The sequence below is a fragment of the Mustela nigripes genome, chromosome 13, assembly GCF_022355385.1.
Source record: "Mustela nigripes isolate SB6536 chromosome 13, MUSNIG.SB6536, whole genome shotgun sequence".
Lineage (NCBI taxonomy): Eukaryota > Metazoa > Chordata > Mammalia > Carnivora > Mustelidae > Mustela > Mustela nigripes.
The window spans coordinates 142,113,075-142,130,950 of NC_081569.1; the positions used below are offsets into that span (position 1 = coordinate 142,113,075).

The 17,876-nt window shown below is 46.6% G+C and overlaps 1 protein-coding gene across 7 annotated transcripts in view; it reads right to left on the bottom strand.

The window, feature by feature from the left end:
• The window catches only part of MOK (MOK protein kinase), a 51,499-nt gene that overhangs the window by 29,296 nt on the left and 4,327 nt on the right, over positions 1-17,876 (bottom strand). For 6 of the 7 annotated variants that reach the window (XM_059374012.1, XM_059374013.1, XM_059374014.1 and 3 more), the window contains exon 2: positions 1,356-1,470. In XM_059374012.1, coding sequence (XP_059229995.1) covers positions 1,356-1,470 — 115 coding nt within the window. Of the gene's footprint in view, positions 1-1,355; positions 1,471-17,876 lie in introns of those variants that run through there. The other variant, XM_059374022.1, reaches the window with a different exon arrangement.

Genomic DNA, 17,876 nt, shown 5'->3' on the forward strand with positions numbered 1-17,876 from the left:
AGCGCGGAGGCGCGTCGCGTCTGCCGGCGTCTGTCCCGGCCACTCTCCACGTCACGACGGCCAGCCCCGCCGTCTGTCGGTGCGTCTGCCCCTGGCCCCGACGGTGGAAGCTGACGGGGGTGCCCGTCCCGTCCCGCCGCTCCAAGTCCCTTCCCGGCCAGTCCGGGCCGGCGGCGCGCGACCGAGCGGCGGGCCCGGCAGCTGCGCTCTTCGGCTCGCGGCGTCGGGAGGCCCCCCGCGAACGCCCGCCGCAGGCCGGTGGAGCCGCCGCCGCCGCCCAGCGAGCGCGGACGGAGAAGCGAGGCACAGCGGCGAGGCCGAAGACGCCGCGGCGGAGGGCGGTCCCGGCCCTGTGAGATCCGGATCCACATTCGGCTGGGCCGGCCTCGGGAGCTGCGGCGACGACTGTCGGGCTGCTTCGGATCTCTAAGCGCCTCTCCTCGCGTGCGAGCCAGCAGGGGGGCCGCAGACACCCCGTGGGGGGTCAGGAAGGGACACGTCTGTCCTCTCTCTGACGGGAGGGACGGCCAGCGCCCCCGATCTGAGAAACGCTGTGTGGCGCGAAGAGGCTGACGTCAAGGTGCAGACGAGCGCGGCCGCAGGCTGTGGGCCACGTGGCAGGCGCCTGTGGTGTCTTACAAGCAGCAGCCACCGCTGAGAGACTCGGATTCCTGGGCCGTCACAGGCCGAGCGTCACGCCCGCCTGCTGAGAGTTTCCCGCTGCCGCGAGGCCAGCCTCCGTCTCCTCATCCTGACAGAGCTTCCTAGTCACGCCGCGCCCAACTCATGCCGCCCGGGAAGCAGCTGCGAGGCCGAGGGGATGAGGAGACGCTCTGAGGGCCGGAGCCTCCACACTGCTCCGGGGGAGCGCCCTGTCCACAGCGGCTCCTGCCCCCTCCCCGCCCCCCAGGGGATGAACGTGCCCAGCCCCGCCCGGAAGCGCTTCCCGCATATTAACAGCCGCACAGTTAGTGAGATCAAAAGCGCCTCCCGCACGCCGAGACTGAGGGTGCGGATCTAAGGGCCCCACATGCACGTTCCAGGAGCACAGCGGCTGCGTGAAGGGAGGCCCGCGGGGACAATGACATGTTCTGTGGCCGCTGACCGCGACACTGCAGTAAGCCCGGACGTAACCGTCATCACGACCGTCACCGTCATCATGACTATCACCGTTTCCGGAAGCAAGTAAAATCCCACACGCGAGCGGTTCAGAGGTCAGCCCCACTCCTCTGCCCGGAGGTCGCGGACTGCGTGTCACGCGGTGTCACATGAGTACGTGTTTCCCGCGACGACAAGGGGCCCTTCGGGCTCTAACCCTGCAGTGGCCAGGCGGCACACGCGGCCCGCCCGCCTACCTTTCAAAGCGCTGCTTCATCTGTTTGCAGGCGTAGTAGCCGCCGTCCCTCAGGCTCTGCATCTTCGTCACCTCGGAAAACGTCCCCTCTCCGATTTTGCCAACTGCTTTATAGCCTAGAACAAAACAGCCACAGGGATAACCGCTGTGTGTGCGAGGACTGTGCTCAGTTCCAGACGGCGGCTCTTTCACCCAGACGGTAACCCCAGGCCGGCACCCCGAGGACTGTTACTCCAATTTTCTTTTTTTTTTTTTAACTTTTTTTATTCAAGAGTGAGTAAGAGAGAGCATGAAAGGGGAGAAGGTCAGAGGGAGAAGCAGACTCCCCGTGGAGCTGGGAGCCCAACGCCAGACTCGATCCCGGGGCTCTGGGATCACGACCTGAGCTGAAGGCAGTCGCTCAACCACCTGAGCCGCCCAGGCGCCCTACTCCTACTTTCTAAGGTTTGGGGCTCCCCTCGGCTCAAGGGAAGCTGCCAGCAGGGGGAACTGCAGAAGAGGGTCAATGGGGCCAAACTTCCAGTTCCAAGAGAAGGAAGTACCGGGGATGGAACACCCCACAAGGTGACCGACCACAGCTAACACCCGCCGCATGACATACAGGACAGTTGTTCAGAGAAGAGTCCCAAGAATGCCCATCATGAGAAAATTTTGTTTCCTTTTTCCTTTTGATTGTATCTGCCGGAGGGGATGGGCGGTAGCTGAACGCATCGTGGTCATCATTTCTCCATCTGTGTGAACCAAACTGTCATGCTGCCCGTCTTACACTCGCACAGCGACATGTGCCCACTGTCTCTCAATACAACTGAGAAAAAAGTGAACAGGACTTTCACACATTGGGGAAAAAAATAGGCAGCTAGGTTGTGTATTGGCAATGAGCAGCGTCTCCTCCCTGGCTGTGCTCCCCCTCGTACAGTGGGGAAGCTCCCCACCTGGACCCCGCCTGCAGGGAGAGGCTCAGCGCCCCGTCGGAGCGGAAAGCAGATGACCTGAGTGGCGAGGCGGGCTGGAACTCTCTAGCAGGAGCGCTCAAGCTCGGGCTCTGTGGAGGCGTGGTCTTGCACCAGCAGCCTCCGAACCTTCCCCAACTTTCCCCTGAGTGTCAGCCTCGGGGTCCTGCAGAAGGCCCAGCTGATCTGTGGCCGGCTCCTGGTGTTTAGCATTTCCTGACTTTGGGAAAGCAGCTAGCAGCTTTGCTGGCTTTGCTGCCAACGCCACCATTGCCACTCTGGCTCAGAAGACAGCTTCATAGTCGCCGATTCACTACATTAAATGCCATGCTGTCTGAAGTCCCTAGGGCAGTGGCTGTGTCTCAGACCAAACCCTGACAGGTGCAGGAACGAGGATCTTGAGCTAAGATGCCGGGAACAAAAAATGTAAGAAATACAGTCAGGTGGCAGACAGCAGGCTGGGGTGCTGGGGAGTCTGGCGTGCCACGCCAAGGACCCAAGTCCCTCCTGCGGTGACTGCTGCCTGGCATGCAGCAGTGTCTCCCCAGCCTGCAGGCCTCTGGAAAGCAGTGCGAAGGGCCAGGGAGGTGGGGCAATGTTGACTACTGACTGCCTCGGCAAAAGGGTTCCAGACAACAACGAGCTCAGCGCACAAATGCTACTTTTCAAGCAGAGATGGAAGGAACGAGAAAAACCCAAAAGGAAAAAGTCTTACTGGGTTGAAAAATTTTCTTCAGTCCAAGTAAGAGAAGAGTAAGATAGTAAAATATGTTGACAGAAGCAGTCTGTGAGACTTCCCAGTTGCACAAAGGGTTCAGCATGGCACCAAGATCACAGAAAGGCAGCTACTCCCCACCCCAGCCAGGCACTGATTTGGGGGAGCTTGAAGGGAGGGCCTGGAGATCGGGACGAGACACAGAATGCAAGGCCCCAAACAGGGCAGCCTTTCGAACTGTGTCTAGGAAAGAACCAGGAGTATGGAGCAGATCAGAACCTGTTAAACAGACCTGGACCACAAAAAGCCCCACCACTTCTGGGTCCCAGACCTACACGAGCACAGAGCAGACTTGTACAACAGCACAGCCCCAAAGGAGGCCGCCCCTTCCAACACCTCTCTTGGATAGGACACATCTGTAATGCCCACATGAGTTCTGATTTGAACAAACCAGTGATAAAAGATAGTATTTTTTTTTAGAAGTAATAATGTTTCTTAGAAACATGTATAAAAATGAAAAAAATTCTCTATTAGCAAGAAATACTGAAGTACTGCCAGGTGAAATAATAAGGTGTGTGAGATTTGCTTTAAAATGCTCCTGTGGGGGCGCCTGGGTGGCTCAGTGGGTTAAAGCCTCTGCCTTCGGCTCAGGTCATGATCCCAGGGTCCTAGAATCGAGCCTGGCATCGGGCTCTCTGCGAGGCGGGGAGCCTGATTCCTCCTCTCTTTCTGCCTGCCTCTCTGCCTACTTGTGATCTCTGTCTGTCAAATAAATAAACTTTTAAAATGAATAAATAAATAAATAAAATGAATAAAAAATAAAATGCTCCTCTACGTTCCCACTGGCCACTGCTGAACATGTACATGGGGACAGTCACTTGGAGGGCAGTCTGACATACCCGTTCCATCTGTAAGACATCCATACCCTCTGACACAGCAATTCCAAGTGGAGAAAAACACTTGCTCAAGTAGGTATGTTAGTTCAACATTATATTAATAGGGAAAAACTGTTGTCCCCCCACGTGGAACTAGATAAATTACGTACAGTTTATCCATATAATGGAATATATTGAATATATTTAAAAGAATGACCCAGATTAGGGGTGCCTGGGCAGCTCAGTCCATCAAATGTCAAACTCTTGGTTTTGGCTTGCGTCGTGATCTCAGGGTGGTGGAATGGAGCCCCATGTCAAACTACTTGAGAATTTCTTTCCCTCTGCCCTCTCTCTCTCTTTCTCTTCCTCTCAAAAAAAAAAAAAAATTGACACAGAATATTATTCCCTTTAAGATAATACATTTAGTGCTCTGAGGGGTAAGGTTACCAGTGTCTCCACACCTAAGTTAGATATTTTCCATAATGACAGCACCATTTTATTAAAAAGCAACAATAAAAACTATAGACTCCAGGCAGGGATAAGAATGGCAAAATGTCATCACTGTAGAAACTAGGTAATGGTACACAGGAGGGCTCACTGTATTATTTTCTCTACCTCTGGCATGCTTGCAGCTGTCCATAATAAAAAGTCAGAATAACAAAATAAAAGCAGAGGAAATGGCAGTCGCTGCGGCAGCCACAGCGCGCACCAAGACAGCAGGCAGAAAAAAGGAAAAACCAAAACGCCCCCATGCGACCCCCCTCCCCACACAAGCTCACACCCCTCTGACCAGCCAGGAGAGAAATGAGCCCCCGGGAAATCTTAGCAGATAGAGATGATGGAAAAGCTACCAGGAAAGACTCCCGATGGGGAGCACCCACATAGGACTTGACGTGAGCGTGAAAAACACCTTTCTTGTGAAAGCACTGGAAACTCGGGGTTTTATGTATCCGTTATAGCACCTCAGGAGCATTACCTTAATATACCTGATATATAAATATCATGTCATAAAACAGAAGCAATGAGAGACTTTTGAGAATTTGTATTTATAAGATTTCACAGAAAAGTCATCTTTTGGGGGCGCCTAGCTGGCTCGGTCAGTGGAGCCTACAACCCTTGATCCCAGCTCAGGTCTTGATATCAGGGTCGTGAGTTCAAGCCCCACACTGGACTCTATGCTGGGCATGGAGTTCACTTAAAAAAAAAAAAATCATCTTGTCATTCAATATTCAGTGACTTTAGTTACAAAAATTCAGCCTGTGCCTAATTTTTCAGAACAAACTTCTCCCTGTCTGAGATTTTACCTAATTATAAGTTACCAAATTAGCCAGCTCCTGTTTCATGAGAACTGGTGGAAGACACAGCGTCTTGCATCAGAGACGAAGGACCTTATCACTCACAGTAGAGCCGAAGTCTCATGGTGGTGACACGATGGGCCCAGATGACATGTGTACATGCAACCGACTGCTTTACCGGAGAGGAACCCAGGGCCAGTGGCCCAGCCCTTCTTGGGCAAGCAGCTCAGAGACGAATAAGCTTGCCATCTGGCATACTCAGCAAGAACTTGCAGGGAAGCTCAGGGCATAGAGCAAAGTGCTTCCCCCAACAGCTCATTACAGGGTTAATACTCACGGCAGCCACTGTTACTGAGACCGTACATGGTATGGTATTGTTCTTGCCTGTAAGTATTCCTATATATGTCATATTGACTTTACTGCTACCTTTCAATCTTACTCAAAATAACAATTTCAGTGCACATTTTCAAATATCTTAGCTTCAGGCCACATGAGATGAGAAAATCCTATTTGTAATTACGTATTTGTAGAAATTAGAAAAAATGCTTCTCCCCAAGAACAGCATCTCCCCATGTTATTACCATTCAAAATGCCACACACCGCCACCATGCCATAATGGCTACCACGGGAGGAAATAAGGACCTGTGACTGCTGTGCATCTGGGAGACGTCAGCAACTTGTGCAGGGGAAGACTGAAGAAACAATTGTTTAAGTTGCTCACAAAAATTTATTTTCAAAAGAGGACTTCTAAGGAGGGAGCTAGAAAGCACTGAGAGTACCCTAAATAGATAGGCCTTCTTCCTAACCCCTGGCACCTGTGACTGTTACCTTATTTGGAAGGTCTCTGCAGGTATAATTAAGTGAAGGATGTTGAAATGAGAACATTCTGGATTACCCAAGTGATCCAATGGCAAGTCCTTATAAGAGATACAGAGATAGAGCAGAATAGTGGTTGCCAGGGCCTGGGGAATTGTGATTCAGCAGGTATGGAGTTTTAGTTATGCTGGGTAAAAAGAGTTCTAGAGGTTTGTTGTACAATAACATGCACATTTAGCAATTCTATACACTTAAAGGTTTATTAAGAGGGTAGAACTCATGTCATTGTTTTTCACAACAATAAAAAAAGGGAGAGAGACACACACATAGAAGAGGAGGCCATGTGAAGACAGACGCAGAGCGCCAGAAGCCTCTGGAAGCTGGAACGGGGGAGGAAGGATCTGAGAGAGCACAGTCCTGCTGACACCTTGATTTCAGACTTCTGGCCTCCAGAACTGGCAGAGAATACATTTCTGTTGTATGAAGTCCCCAAACTTGTGGCAGCCCCAAGATACAAACAGAACATAACCAGTATTTTTTTAATCTAAGGAAAACTTTTTTTTCCATTAAAAGTAAATATTTTCTAAGTTTAACAACAGTAGCACTCGCTCTGAAAAGACTGATCTGCTTGACTACATAAACACATAAAACTCCAGCACCTGGGGGCGCCTGGGTGGCTCAGTGGTTTAAGCCTCTGCCTTCGGCTTGGGTCATGATCTCGGGGTCCTGGGATCGAGCCCCACATCGGGCTCTCTGCTTGACGGGGAGCCTGCTTCCTCCTTTCTCTCTGCCTGCCTCTCTGCCTACTTGTGATCTCTGTCTGTCAAATAAATAAATAAAAATCTTTAATAAAAAAAAAAAAAAAAAACTCCAGCACCTGAAAAAACACTATAAAAAAATGGCTAAGTCAACTATGAAAATGCCATACAAAGGACTGTTTATAGCAGATATAAGGAATATGGTAGCTCTGTAGCTTCTGACAGGGAAGAACCTTTTCAGATATATTATTAAACAAAAAAGACAAATTAAGGAACAGCATGTCAACTATGTTAACTTTTGTTTAAAAAAAAAAAAAAAGGAAAGAAAGAAAAGTATACCCACAGTATCCAGCAGAACGGCCCCCCAACAGTGTCCCTGTCCCTGGAAATTGTGAATGTTAGGCTGCATGACAAGAGGGAATTAAGACAGCAGAAGGAAATGTTAAGGTTGCCAATGAGCTGACCTTAAAATAAGAAAATGATCCTAAACTTAGCAGGTAGGCCTTGTAGTGACAAGGTCCTTACAAGCAGCAGGAGGCGGCAGAGAGGACCGAGTCAGAGACTAGAAGATGTGGAAGGGCTGTAAGTCTAGGAACGCATGTGGCCTCTAGAAGCTGGAAAAGGCCCAGAAACAGACTCTCCTCCAGAGTCTCCAGAAGGCACACAGCCCTGCCAACAACTTGATTTTAGCCCAGTGAGACCCTTTTCACACTTCTGACCTCTAGAACTCTAATATAATAAATTTGTGTTTTTTTAAGCCATTGACTTTGAGACAATTTATTACAACTCATCTACACACAGAAGGAACTGGAAGGAACATAAGAAAGCGCCAACAGTGGTCACCTCAGGGGAGGAAATCTAGATGACTGGGGACAGGAGCTGAGAGGAGCCCCACTTTTCCCCATATGACCATCCGTGCTCTTTTAAAGTTATACTTTGTACTGGTATTGCTTTTTCAAAGAAATAATCAATTAAAAAAAATTTAAGGGAAAATGTGATGTTTCTCTCATGGTTCCTTTAAGGAAAATGGATTATGAAATTAAAAACTAAGCATTTTGTTTAATACCATCTTAAAGCAAATGGCAATCCGTGAAATAAAAATAATTTATGAGAAAATTTAAAATAACAAAATGTAAGATACCCCTTCACACCCACTAGAACAGCTAGAATGAAAACGTAAGCTAACAAGTGTTGGCGAGTGTGTGGAGAAGGGGGGCCCAGGGCTGGTGGGAGTGGAAAATGGTGTGGCCACTGTGCAAAACTGTTCAGCAATTCTTCACGATGTGAAACAGAGTTACTCTGTGACCCACCAATTCTACTTCCAAATATATACTCAAGAGAAATGGTCATTTACATCCAAACAATAACCCGTTCACAAATGCTCACAGAAGCATTATTCCTAGCAGCCGAAGGAGAAGCAACCCAAATGTCCACCAGCTAATGAACCGATCGACAAAGCATGGTCTACCCATAAAGGGAAGTATTATGCAGCCATAGGAGGAATGACATCCTGACACAAGCTACATCATGCATGAACCTTAAAAACATTATGAGAGAAGCCAGACACAAAAAGCTATTTATATGGAATGGTCTGAAGAGGCAAATCCATATGCACAAGGAGTAGATTAGGGGTTCCTGGGTTGAAGGGTGGTGAGGAATGGGGAGTGACTGCTAAAGGGGACGGATGCCTCCGGGGGACAAGGAAAACGCTATCAGAGAATTGCACGATGGCTGTTGGACAACTCAGTAAAAATACCTAAAATCACTGAATTGTACATTTCAAATGGGTGAACTTTATAGTATGTAAATTATATCTCAATAAAGATATTCAAACAAACAAACAAAAAAGATATTCAAACAGACAAATTTCTGGCATGGAAAGTCAGAACACTGGTTACCCTTGGGAGGTGGTGTCACTGGAACGGACCCAAGGGGACTCCCAGGATCCTGGTAGTGCGGAAGTTACTGGTAGTAACACGGGCGTGTTCACTTTATGTATAAGTGGACCCACAGTTAAACCTGTGTTGTTCAAAGGTCACCTTAGTCCTGCCATTATATAACACCAAGACAGAAACAAACAACCAGAAAAACAAGGCAAGTTTCGGGCCACAGGGTATTATTATTTTAAGACTATTCCCTTAGGAGTCGTGATCCCAGGGTCCTGGGGTTGAGCCCCAAGGCGGGCTCCCCTAACTCAGTGAGGAGTCTGCTTATCCCCTCCCTCTGCTCCTCCTTCTGCTTCTCCCCCCACCTCCCCGCTCATGTTCTCTCTGTCTCTATCTCTGTCCTCTAGACTTTGCTACATGAACCTTTTTCCTTCTTCATCTTGCTGTATGTCCTCTCACTGTAGTAAATCATAGCTCTGAGTAAAACCAGATCCTGAGTCCTGTGAGTCATCCTAGCAAATCACAGAAACTAGGGGTGGTCTTGGGAACCCTCTTCCCCAACGCTATTTATTCACACTTCAGCCTAAATAAGTCAAACATCCTGGAGGTACGACCACCTCCTGTGGATGTCAAGCAAGATTTATTTGGCATCTGCTACGCACCAGGCACGGTGCCACGCGCTGCGGACACAGAGATCAGTAAGACATAACCCTCACCTGGAAGACTTACAGTATGTTCCTCATGTCCCTCATGTTGGGTCCTTTTCTTCAATAAAAGAGAGGGAGGGCCACACACTTGTGTGTAGATAATATTAAGGTCAGATTAGGGACGTCTGGTGGTGCAGTCAAGCATCCGACTCTTGGTTTTGGCTCAGCTTGTGATCTCAGGTTTGTGGGATCGAGCCCCATGTCGGGCTCTGCACTTAGCGTGGAGCTTGCTTCAGATTCTCTCTCCCTGTCCCCCTCCTGCTTGTGTGCTATCTAAAATAAATAAAATCTTTAAACAATAAAAAATAAAGGTCAACCTAGTAAGTGCCCGTGTATATTATTGAGCACGTGGTGCTTTAGATTCTAATCTGTGGGACCCACCTAGTGGGCCTTAAAACAGATGTTTTTCCCTCATTCTGAAGGCACCGGCTCCTCTGTTACAGAAAGGCTCACGTTCCACTTCGCAATTCTCCCAGGAAGGCCCGAAACCCCTTAAAGGGGAAGGTCTACAATCTGTCCTCTTTGTGCCCTGTGCACTCAACAAATGAATTCGAGAAAATGCCTGGTCATGTGCCTTACTCTAATATTCCTATAGTCCCCCGGACACATAGGGTGGGAGGAACACCACTGACAAGGGAATCACAAAATTATGACTATTGACCAGCGGGCAACCAATCCTTTTCTATTCATCCCCATCTTTACGCTGAGTATCCCCAGGGCGCGCAGGTGACACACTTGCTTAAGCATCAGATTCGTGGTGGCGCCTGGGTGGCTCAGTGGGTTAAGCCGCTGCCTTCAGCTCAGGTCATGATCTCAGAGTCCTGGGATTGAGCCCCGCACCGCACCGGGCTCTCTGCTCAGCAGGGAGCCTGCTTCCTCCTCTCTCTCTGCCTGCTTGTGATCTCTCTCTGTCAAATAAAAAAATAAAATTAAAAAAAAAAAAAAAAGCATCAGATCCGTGGTTTCGGCTCAGGTCCTGATTTCAGGGTTGTGGGATCCAGCCTCAGGCAAGGCTCTGCACTCAGCAGAGTCCGCTAAAGTTTCTCTCTTCCTCTCCCTCTGCCTCTCACATCTCCCCACCTCACCCACGCATGTGTGCGTCCTCACATTCAAAACAAATGAATCTTTAAATATTGGGTATCTCCAATCCCATTGAGAGGGACCTCTTGTCTCTTAGATACTTCCTTTCCCAAGTCAGACCATCCATATAAATGCAACAGTGAGATGAAGAGGATGAGGAGGATAAAGTGGCCAGAAGACTCCTTAAATTATCTTCTAGAAGTTTTATAGTCCTTCAATAAGCTGTATTTTAGGATATGTTTTTCCCAATCACATGCCAAGAAAGGATGCATAAGGTAAATTCAGCCTTATTCCGGCAGATCCCCGGAAACATAAAAAACAAACAAAACCAAGTTAGGTGATCATAGCTACCATTGCTGTGCTGTTACCATATGTTAAGCACCATTCTTTTTTCATTCTCACAATCCCTGCTTTTTTTTTTTTTTTAATTTCTTTTCAGTGTTCCAGAATTCACTGTTTATGCACCACACTCGGTGCTCCATGCAATACGTGCCCTCCACAATACCCACCACCAGGCTCACCCAACCCCTAATCCCCCTCTGCCCTCCAAAGCCCTTAGTTTGTTTCTGAGTCCGCAGTCTCTCATGGTTCATGTCCCCCTCTGATTTCCCCTAACTCCCTTCTACTCTCCATCTCCCGATGTCCTCCATGTTATTCCTTATGCTCCACAAGTAAGTGAAACCATATAATTGACTCTCTCTGCTCGACTCATTTCACTCAGCATAATCTCCTCCAGTCCCGTCCATGTTGATACAAAAGTTGGGTATTCACCCTTTCTGATGGAGGCATCATACTCCATTGTATATATGGACCACATCTTCCTTATCCATTTTTCCGCTGAAGGGCATCTCGGTTCTTTCCAGAGTTTGGCTATTGTGGCCATTGCTGCTATGAACATTCAGGTACAGATGGACCTTGTTTTCTCTACATCTATATCTTTGGGGTAAATACGCAGTAGTGCAATTACAGGGTCACAGGGAAGCTCTATTGAGTCTCCACACTGTTCTCCAAAGTGGCTGCACCAACTTGCATTCCCACCAACAGTGTAAGAGGGTTCCCCTTTCTCCACATCCTCTCCAACACAAGCACCATTTTTAAAAATAAACTTTTAACCTTAGAATAGTCTTAGATTTACAGAAAAATCCACAGATAATATAGAAATCCCCATATACCTCATATCCAGTTTCACCTACTGTTTTTTAAAGATTTTATTTATTTATTTGACAGAGAGAGAGAGATCACAAGTGGACAGAGAGGCAGGCAGGGGGGTGGGGAGCAGGCTCCCTGCCGAGCAGAGAGCCCGATGCAGGGCTTGATCCCAGGACCCTGAGATCTTGACCTGAGCCGAAGGCAGAGGCTTAACCCATTGAGCCCCCCAGGTGCCCCTCACCTACTATTAACAGCTTACATTTGTCATAAATGAGCCCATACTGATACATTATTTCTTTTAAAGATTTTATTTTTTAAGCAATCTCTACACCCAACGTGGAACTCAAACTTCCAACCCCGAGATCAAGAGTCGCACCCTTTATCGACTGAGACAGCTAGGGGTCCTCGACACATTAACTGAAGTTCATGCTTTATTCAGATTACTCAGTTTTTACCCAATATCCTCTTCTGTCCCAGGATCCCATCTAGGCCACTGCTTTACAGCTAGTCATCCTACATCCTTAGTCCCCTCATGGCTGCGGCAGTTCCTCAGACCTTCCTTGGGTTTGTGACATGGACAGTTTTGAAGTCAATGGTCGGGTATTTTCTAAGATGTCCTTGTACTGGAATCTGTCATCATCTTCATCATTAGACTCAGGCTATGGGTTTGGGGAAGAAGACCAGAGTACTGTGGTGCCATATTGGCACATCATATCGAGGCCCATGTCATCAGCGTGGCTTGTCACCATTGACATTGACCTCAATCAACAGGCTGAGGTCTTGTCAGTTTTCTCCCCTGTAAAGTGACTTTTTCCCTCCCCCCTTCTATACTGTACTCTTTGGGAAAATTTACCACACATATTCTGCACTTTGAGTGGGAAATAATATTCCTGTGAGGACAGAGCATCCATTTAAATTATTTGGAATTCCTTTTTTTTTTTTTTAACATTTTATTTACTCATTTGACACAGAGAGAGAGATCACAAGTAGGCAGAGAGGCAGACAGAGAGAGAGGGGAAAGCAGGCTCCCCGCTGAGCAGAGAGCCCGATCAGGGCCTTGATCCCAGGACCGAGACCATGACCTGAGCCGAAGGCAGAGGCTTAACCCACGAGCCACCCAGGCGCCCCTTTGGAATTCTTCTATATAAATAAACTTCTCTATATGAGAAGTTTGTCTATTCTAATTAATCATTTATATTATATGAACCTATAGATATTTATTTTATGCTTTGGGATTATCCAATACTATTTTATTTTGCTGCTTAAATTGTTCCAGGTTTGGCCACTGGGAGCTCATTCACAATTGTTCCTGTGTCCCTCTGACATGCCCCATCAATAAAGGGTTTGTTTTTGAGTATTTTCTTACTTCCTGGTACTACAGAATCCTGTGTATTTCCTGTCTCAGTCTGAGGATCAGCCATTTCTCCAAGATGCCTTTTATAAGAGAATGGTGTTTATTAAACACCAAGCTCTGAGTACTAGGAGTCAGGCACCATTTTACACTTAATCATTTCAACAATCCCACCCAACAGGGTACCCCATCAGCCCTATCTTACAAATGAGGTTAAGCAGCCTGCTCAAGGTCACATCAATAAACAGCAGGGCAGGGCTTTAAAAGCAGGCAGTCTGACTCCAGAAGCCATTTCCTGACTACACTACCACTGCTGTCCCCCAGGAGCAGAACACTGCCAAGAGGATGCAGATGAAGTCACACTGATGCACTTACTGGAGCACTGACCTTGGCAACAGATCCTTTTCAAAAGCTAACAAGGTCCCGAAAGGCAGAATTTGGGAACCCTCTGCCAACGATATAGGGACACATCCTCTGGGGTGAGGAACAGTGAACACACAAACTCCAGTTGCTGGTGGCTGACCCCTCATCATCAATGACCCGAGTACTGCTTGGTCTCTCCTGCTCTGATAACTTTCAGACTTCTGGTACCGCCAGTCCCTCCGGTGAGCTGGTCACTCAGTATTCCCTGATGTCGCCTACGCTGAGCTGTAACTTCGTGCCTTTTACAACATGAGAGGGTGGTTTAACCAAGTGGGAACAACCAGCTCTTAAAACTTGTGAAAGCACCTCCACTAGAATGGCTAAAATTAAAACACTGAAAATGCCAAGAGCTAGTGAAGATGCAGACTCAGCAGATCTCTCATACATGGATAATGGGGACAGAAAATGGTAGAGGCGCTTTAGAAACCAGCCTGGAGGTTTCTTATAAAGCAAAGTATCCACTTACTGTACAAACCAGCTTAAATACCTAACATCAAGGAATGATCTAATAATAGTTTCAACCACAAGCTGAAATATTATGTAGCCATTAAAATTATTCTTTCAGGGCACCTGGCTCAGTGGGTTAAGCCTTTCCCTTCAGCTCGTGTCATGATCCCAGGGTCCTGGGATCAAGCCCTGCATTGGGCTCTCTGCTCAGCAGGGAGCCTGCTTTCCCCTCTCTCTCTGCCTGCCTCTCTGCCTGCTTGTGATCTCTGTCTGTCAAATAAATAAATAAAATCTTTTTAAAAAATCATTCTTTCAAATAATATGTAATGATATAGGAAAATGTTCACCTATAATTTAAGTGAGAAAAAGATGGTAACAATCACACAAATACACATACACCCAAGAAAGGGAATGGGTATAAATACATAAAATACTTTCTTTTTTTAAAGATTTATTGACTTATTTTAAAGCAAGAGCACAAGCTCTTGGGAGGGGCAGAGGGAGAGGGAGAGAGAAACAAGTGGACCCCACGCTAAGTGCAGAGCCTGACATAGGGCTCAGCCCCAGGACCCTGAGATCATGACCTGAGCTGAAACCAAGAGTCGGACACTTAACTGACTGAGCTACCCAGGTGCCCCCATAAAATATTTTTTAAAGATTTATTTATTTATTTGAGAGGGAGAGAGAATGAGCACATGGGGGTGAGGGAGGGGCAGAGGGAGAGAGAGAATCTCAAGCAGGCTCCTCACTAAGCACGGAGCCTGATGCGGGGCTCGATCTCATGATCCTGAGATCATGACAAGCAGAAAGCAAGAGTTAGACGCTTAACGAACTGAGTCACCCAGGAGCTCAAAATATGTAAAATACCTTAAAGTATCTATGTCTGGGTGGGACTAGCAATGACTTTAGTCCTCCTCATTATTCTTTTCTATATTTTTCAATGTTCACAACGAATAAACATTACCTTAAATGTGTGTGGGTATGGACGTTATCAGGAGGTTTAAGAAATCAGTTAACACGTGGGCTAATCACCAACAGAAACATGAGCTCAAAATGAACTGTCTAGATACTATAACAGCCGTTTAAAGGGAGACAGACATAAGTTCATGGGAAGGATGAAAGGCAGTTACTGCAAGCCGGGCTACGGACTGAGGCATTCAGTTTGAGAAGAGAAGAGAAATTTCATTTTATTTTTTTAAATAATTTTTATTTATTTATTTATTTGACAGAGAGAGAGAGAGAGAGCACAAGTAGATAGAGTAGCAGGCAGAGGGAGAGGGAGAAGCAGGCTCCCCGCTAAGCCAGAAGCCAAATGTGGGACTCGATCCCAGGACCCCAGGAACATGACCTAAGCCAAAGGCAGATGCTTAATCAACTGAGCCACCCAGGCGCCTGGAGAAGAGAAATTTTACACAATACATCCTAATTTGTGTTTCATCACAGACAGGCAGACTTACTTAAAAAACAACCAAAACCACACCAGTCAACCATACACTTCGAAGTGGTTTAAGTAGAAACTCCCCATGTGTGCCAGCATCCCTGGCCGGCTCCAGACCATCATAACCAGCAAGTGATTAACCCAGCTGGGGCTCTGGAAATGGCCATGGTGGATAAAGGAGCACTTATTTCCCTAACGACTCTTTCAATAGGCAGAAGGGCTGGGTATAAAACAAGAATGAAAGTTAGGGGAGAGAAAAAGAGGAAACACCCTTATGAAAAAACACCTAGGGAAATAACTTCCTATTCTCTCCAACAGGATCTGGCATATTTTCACATGCCTTTAAAGTCAGATGAGGAACATTAAGAATTACACTAAGCACAACACACAGCTAAGAAGGGTACAGAACTGTGCTAGTGAAAAAACAAATCAAAACAAAAATCCTGCCCCACATTACGGGGAATAGACAAAATAAAGAGTCACCCACCCCCCAAAAAAAACCCAAACCCACACAGACTCAAGGACAAACAGGAGTTAAATAATATAGCTGTATGAAAGGGTAGAAAGAGGAAGGTAAACAAGACTCTTTGCATTACTTAATAGTCTATTCATTTTTAATAAACCAAGTCTTCTTCAAGTGGAATTTAAGCCCTATTTAATGCATGAAAATGGAGGCCAAATTCACTTTTTGTGAAAAGGAACACTTGTAATGCCCAAATCCAAACATTTGTATTTGAGGACTGCTTCTAAAGATCTTAACCAAAGATATCGTGCCTCTGCTCAGGTCATGGATGGAGCCCCAGCTCAGCAGGGAGCCTGCCTCTCCCTCTGACCCTCCCCCTGCTTGTGCTTTCTCTCTCTTTCTCTCTCTCTCCCTGCCCCCCCAAATAAATAAAATTTTTAAAAAAGATCTTAATCTAGGCAGGTGATAGGCATAAACTATGGGACTTCACCAGTGGAGGGATGAAAAGAATTGGGGGAGGTTAATTACGGAGGACACTCTCAACCAGAGTTAGGAGGAAGAGGATTCAGGCTCTAATCTCAATTCTCTTTGATAAACTAAATAATTCAAACCAAATTGCTAAAACAAGGTCGGGGCACCTGGGTGGCTCAGTTGGTTAAGTGTCTGCCTTGGGTTCAGGTCATGTTCCCTGGGGTCCTGGGGTCGAGTCCCACACCTGGCTCCTTGCTCAGTGGGGAGCCTGCTTCTCTCTCTCCCTCTGCCTGGTACTGCGCCTGCTTGTGCTCTCTCTCTCTCATTATCTCCTTCTCTGTCAAACAAATAAAATCTTTTTTTTTTTAAGATTTTTTTTAAGACTTTATTTATTTATTTGAGAGAGAGAGACAGTGAGAGCATGAGCGAGGAGAAGGTCAGAGGGAGAAGCAGACTCCCCGTGGAGCTGGGAGCCTGATTAGGGATTCGATCCCGGGACTCTGGGATCATGACATGAGCCGAAGGCAGTCGTCCAAACAACTGAGCCACCCAGGCGTCCCCAAACAAATAAAATCTTAAATAAATAAAATAAATAAAACAAGGTCAAGAACCTTCAATGAAGATGGCTGTACCCAATTAATTACTTGGTGTAGGGAGGAAAATTGTGACCCAAATTACCAAACATCATGAAACACAAAAGGACATAGAGTTATTCATAACTGACAAAAATTTTTCATTTAAATTACATGCTTTGGGATGCCTGGGTGGCTCAGTTGGTTAGGCGGCTGGCTTTGGCTCAGGTCATGATCCCAGGGTCCTGGGATGGAGTCCCACATTGGGCTCCTTGCTCAGCGGGGAGCCTGCTTCTTTCTCTGCCTCTGCCTGCCGCTCGATCTGCCTGCTTGTGTTCTCTTTCTCTCTCTCTGACAAATAAATAAATAAATAAAATCTTTAAAAAAAATCACATACTTTAATGAAGTAAATCCACTGCTAGGAATGTTAACCCCTGATAAACGTGAAGAATAACTGAAAAAAAAATCTATGTTCGAACACCTTTATTGAAGAATCCAGCAAGTTACAGTGCAACATATTTAATAGAATCCCATACAGTTTGGGGAATCTGTTTACAGGACAAATATATATTCATGCATAGACACACACACACACACCACACCTATGTATGTATGTATATATATATATATATATATATATATATATATATATGTACACACACAGAATGTGCTCAGAAAATTTATGGGAGTACACGTAAGAAAATGTATCTATTTAAAAAAGATTTTATTTATTTGAGAGAGAGAGAGAGAGCCAGAGCACACAATGGGGCTCAGGGGGAGAAGCAGAGGGAAAGGGAGAGAGAGGATCTCAAGCCTTCCCCACGGACTGCAGAGTCTGATCTAGGCCTCAGTCCCACAACCCAGCGATGGTGACCCTAGCCAAAACTGAGAGTCAGACGCTTAACTGACTGAGCCACCCAGGCACCCCACATCTGGGAAAATGTTAACCAGGATTGGCCCTGTCAAGTAGAAGAGGGTCCTGAGACCCACTTAAAACCTGTCACTGTTTCAATTTATCACAAAGACAGTATTACTTTTACTTAATTTTGTTTTAATATAAAGAGAAAAAGCTGCTAGTTGATGCATCTATTTATAAAAACCAAAGGTGAGATGCACACTAGGGAGA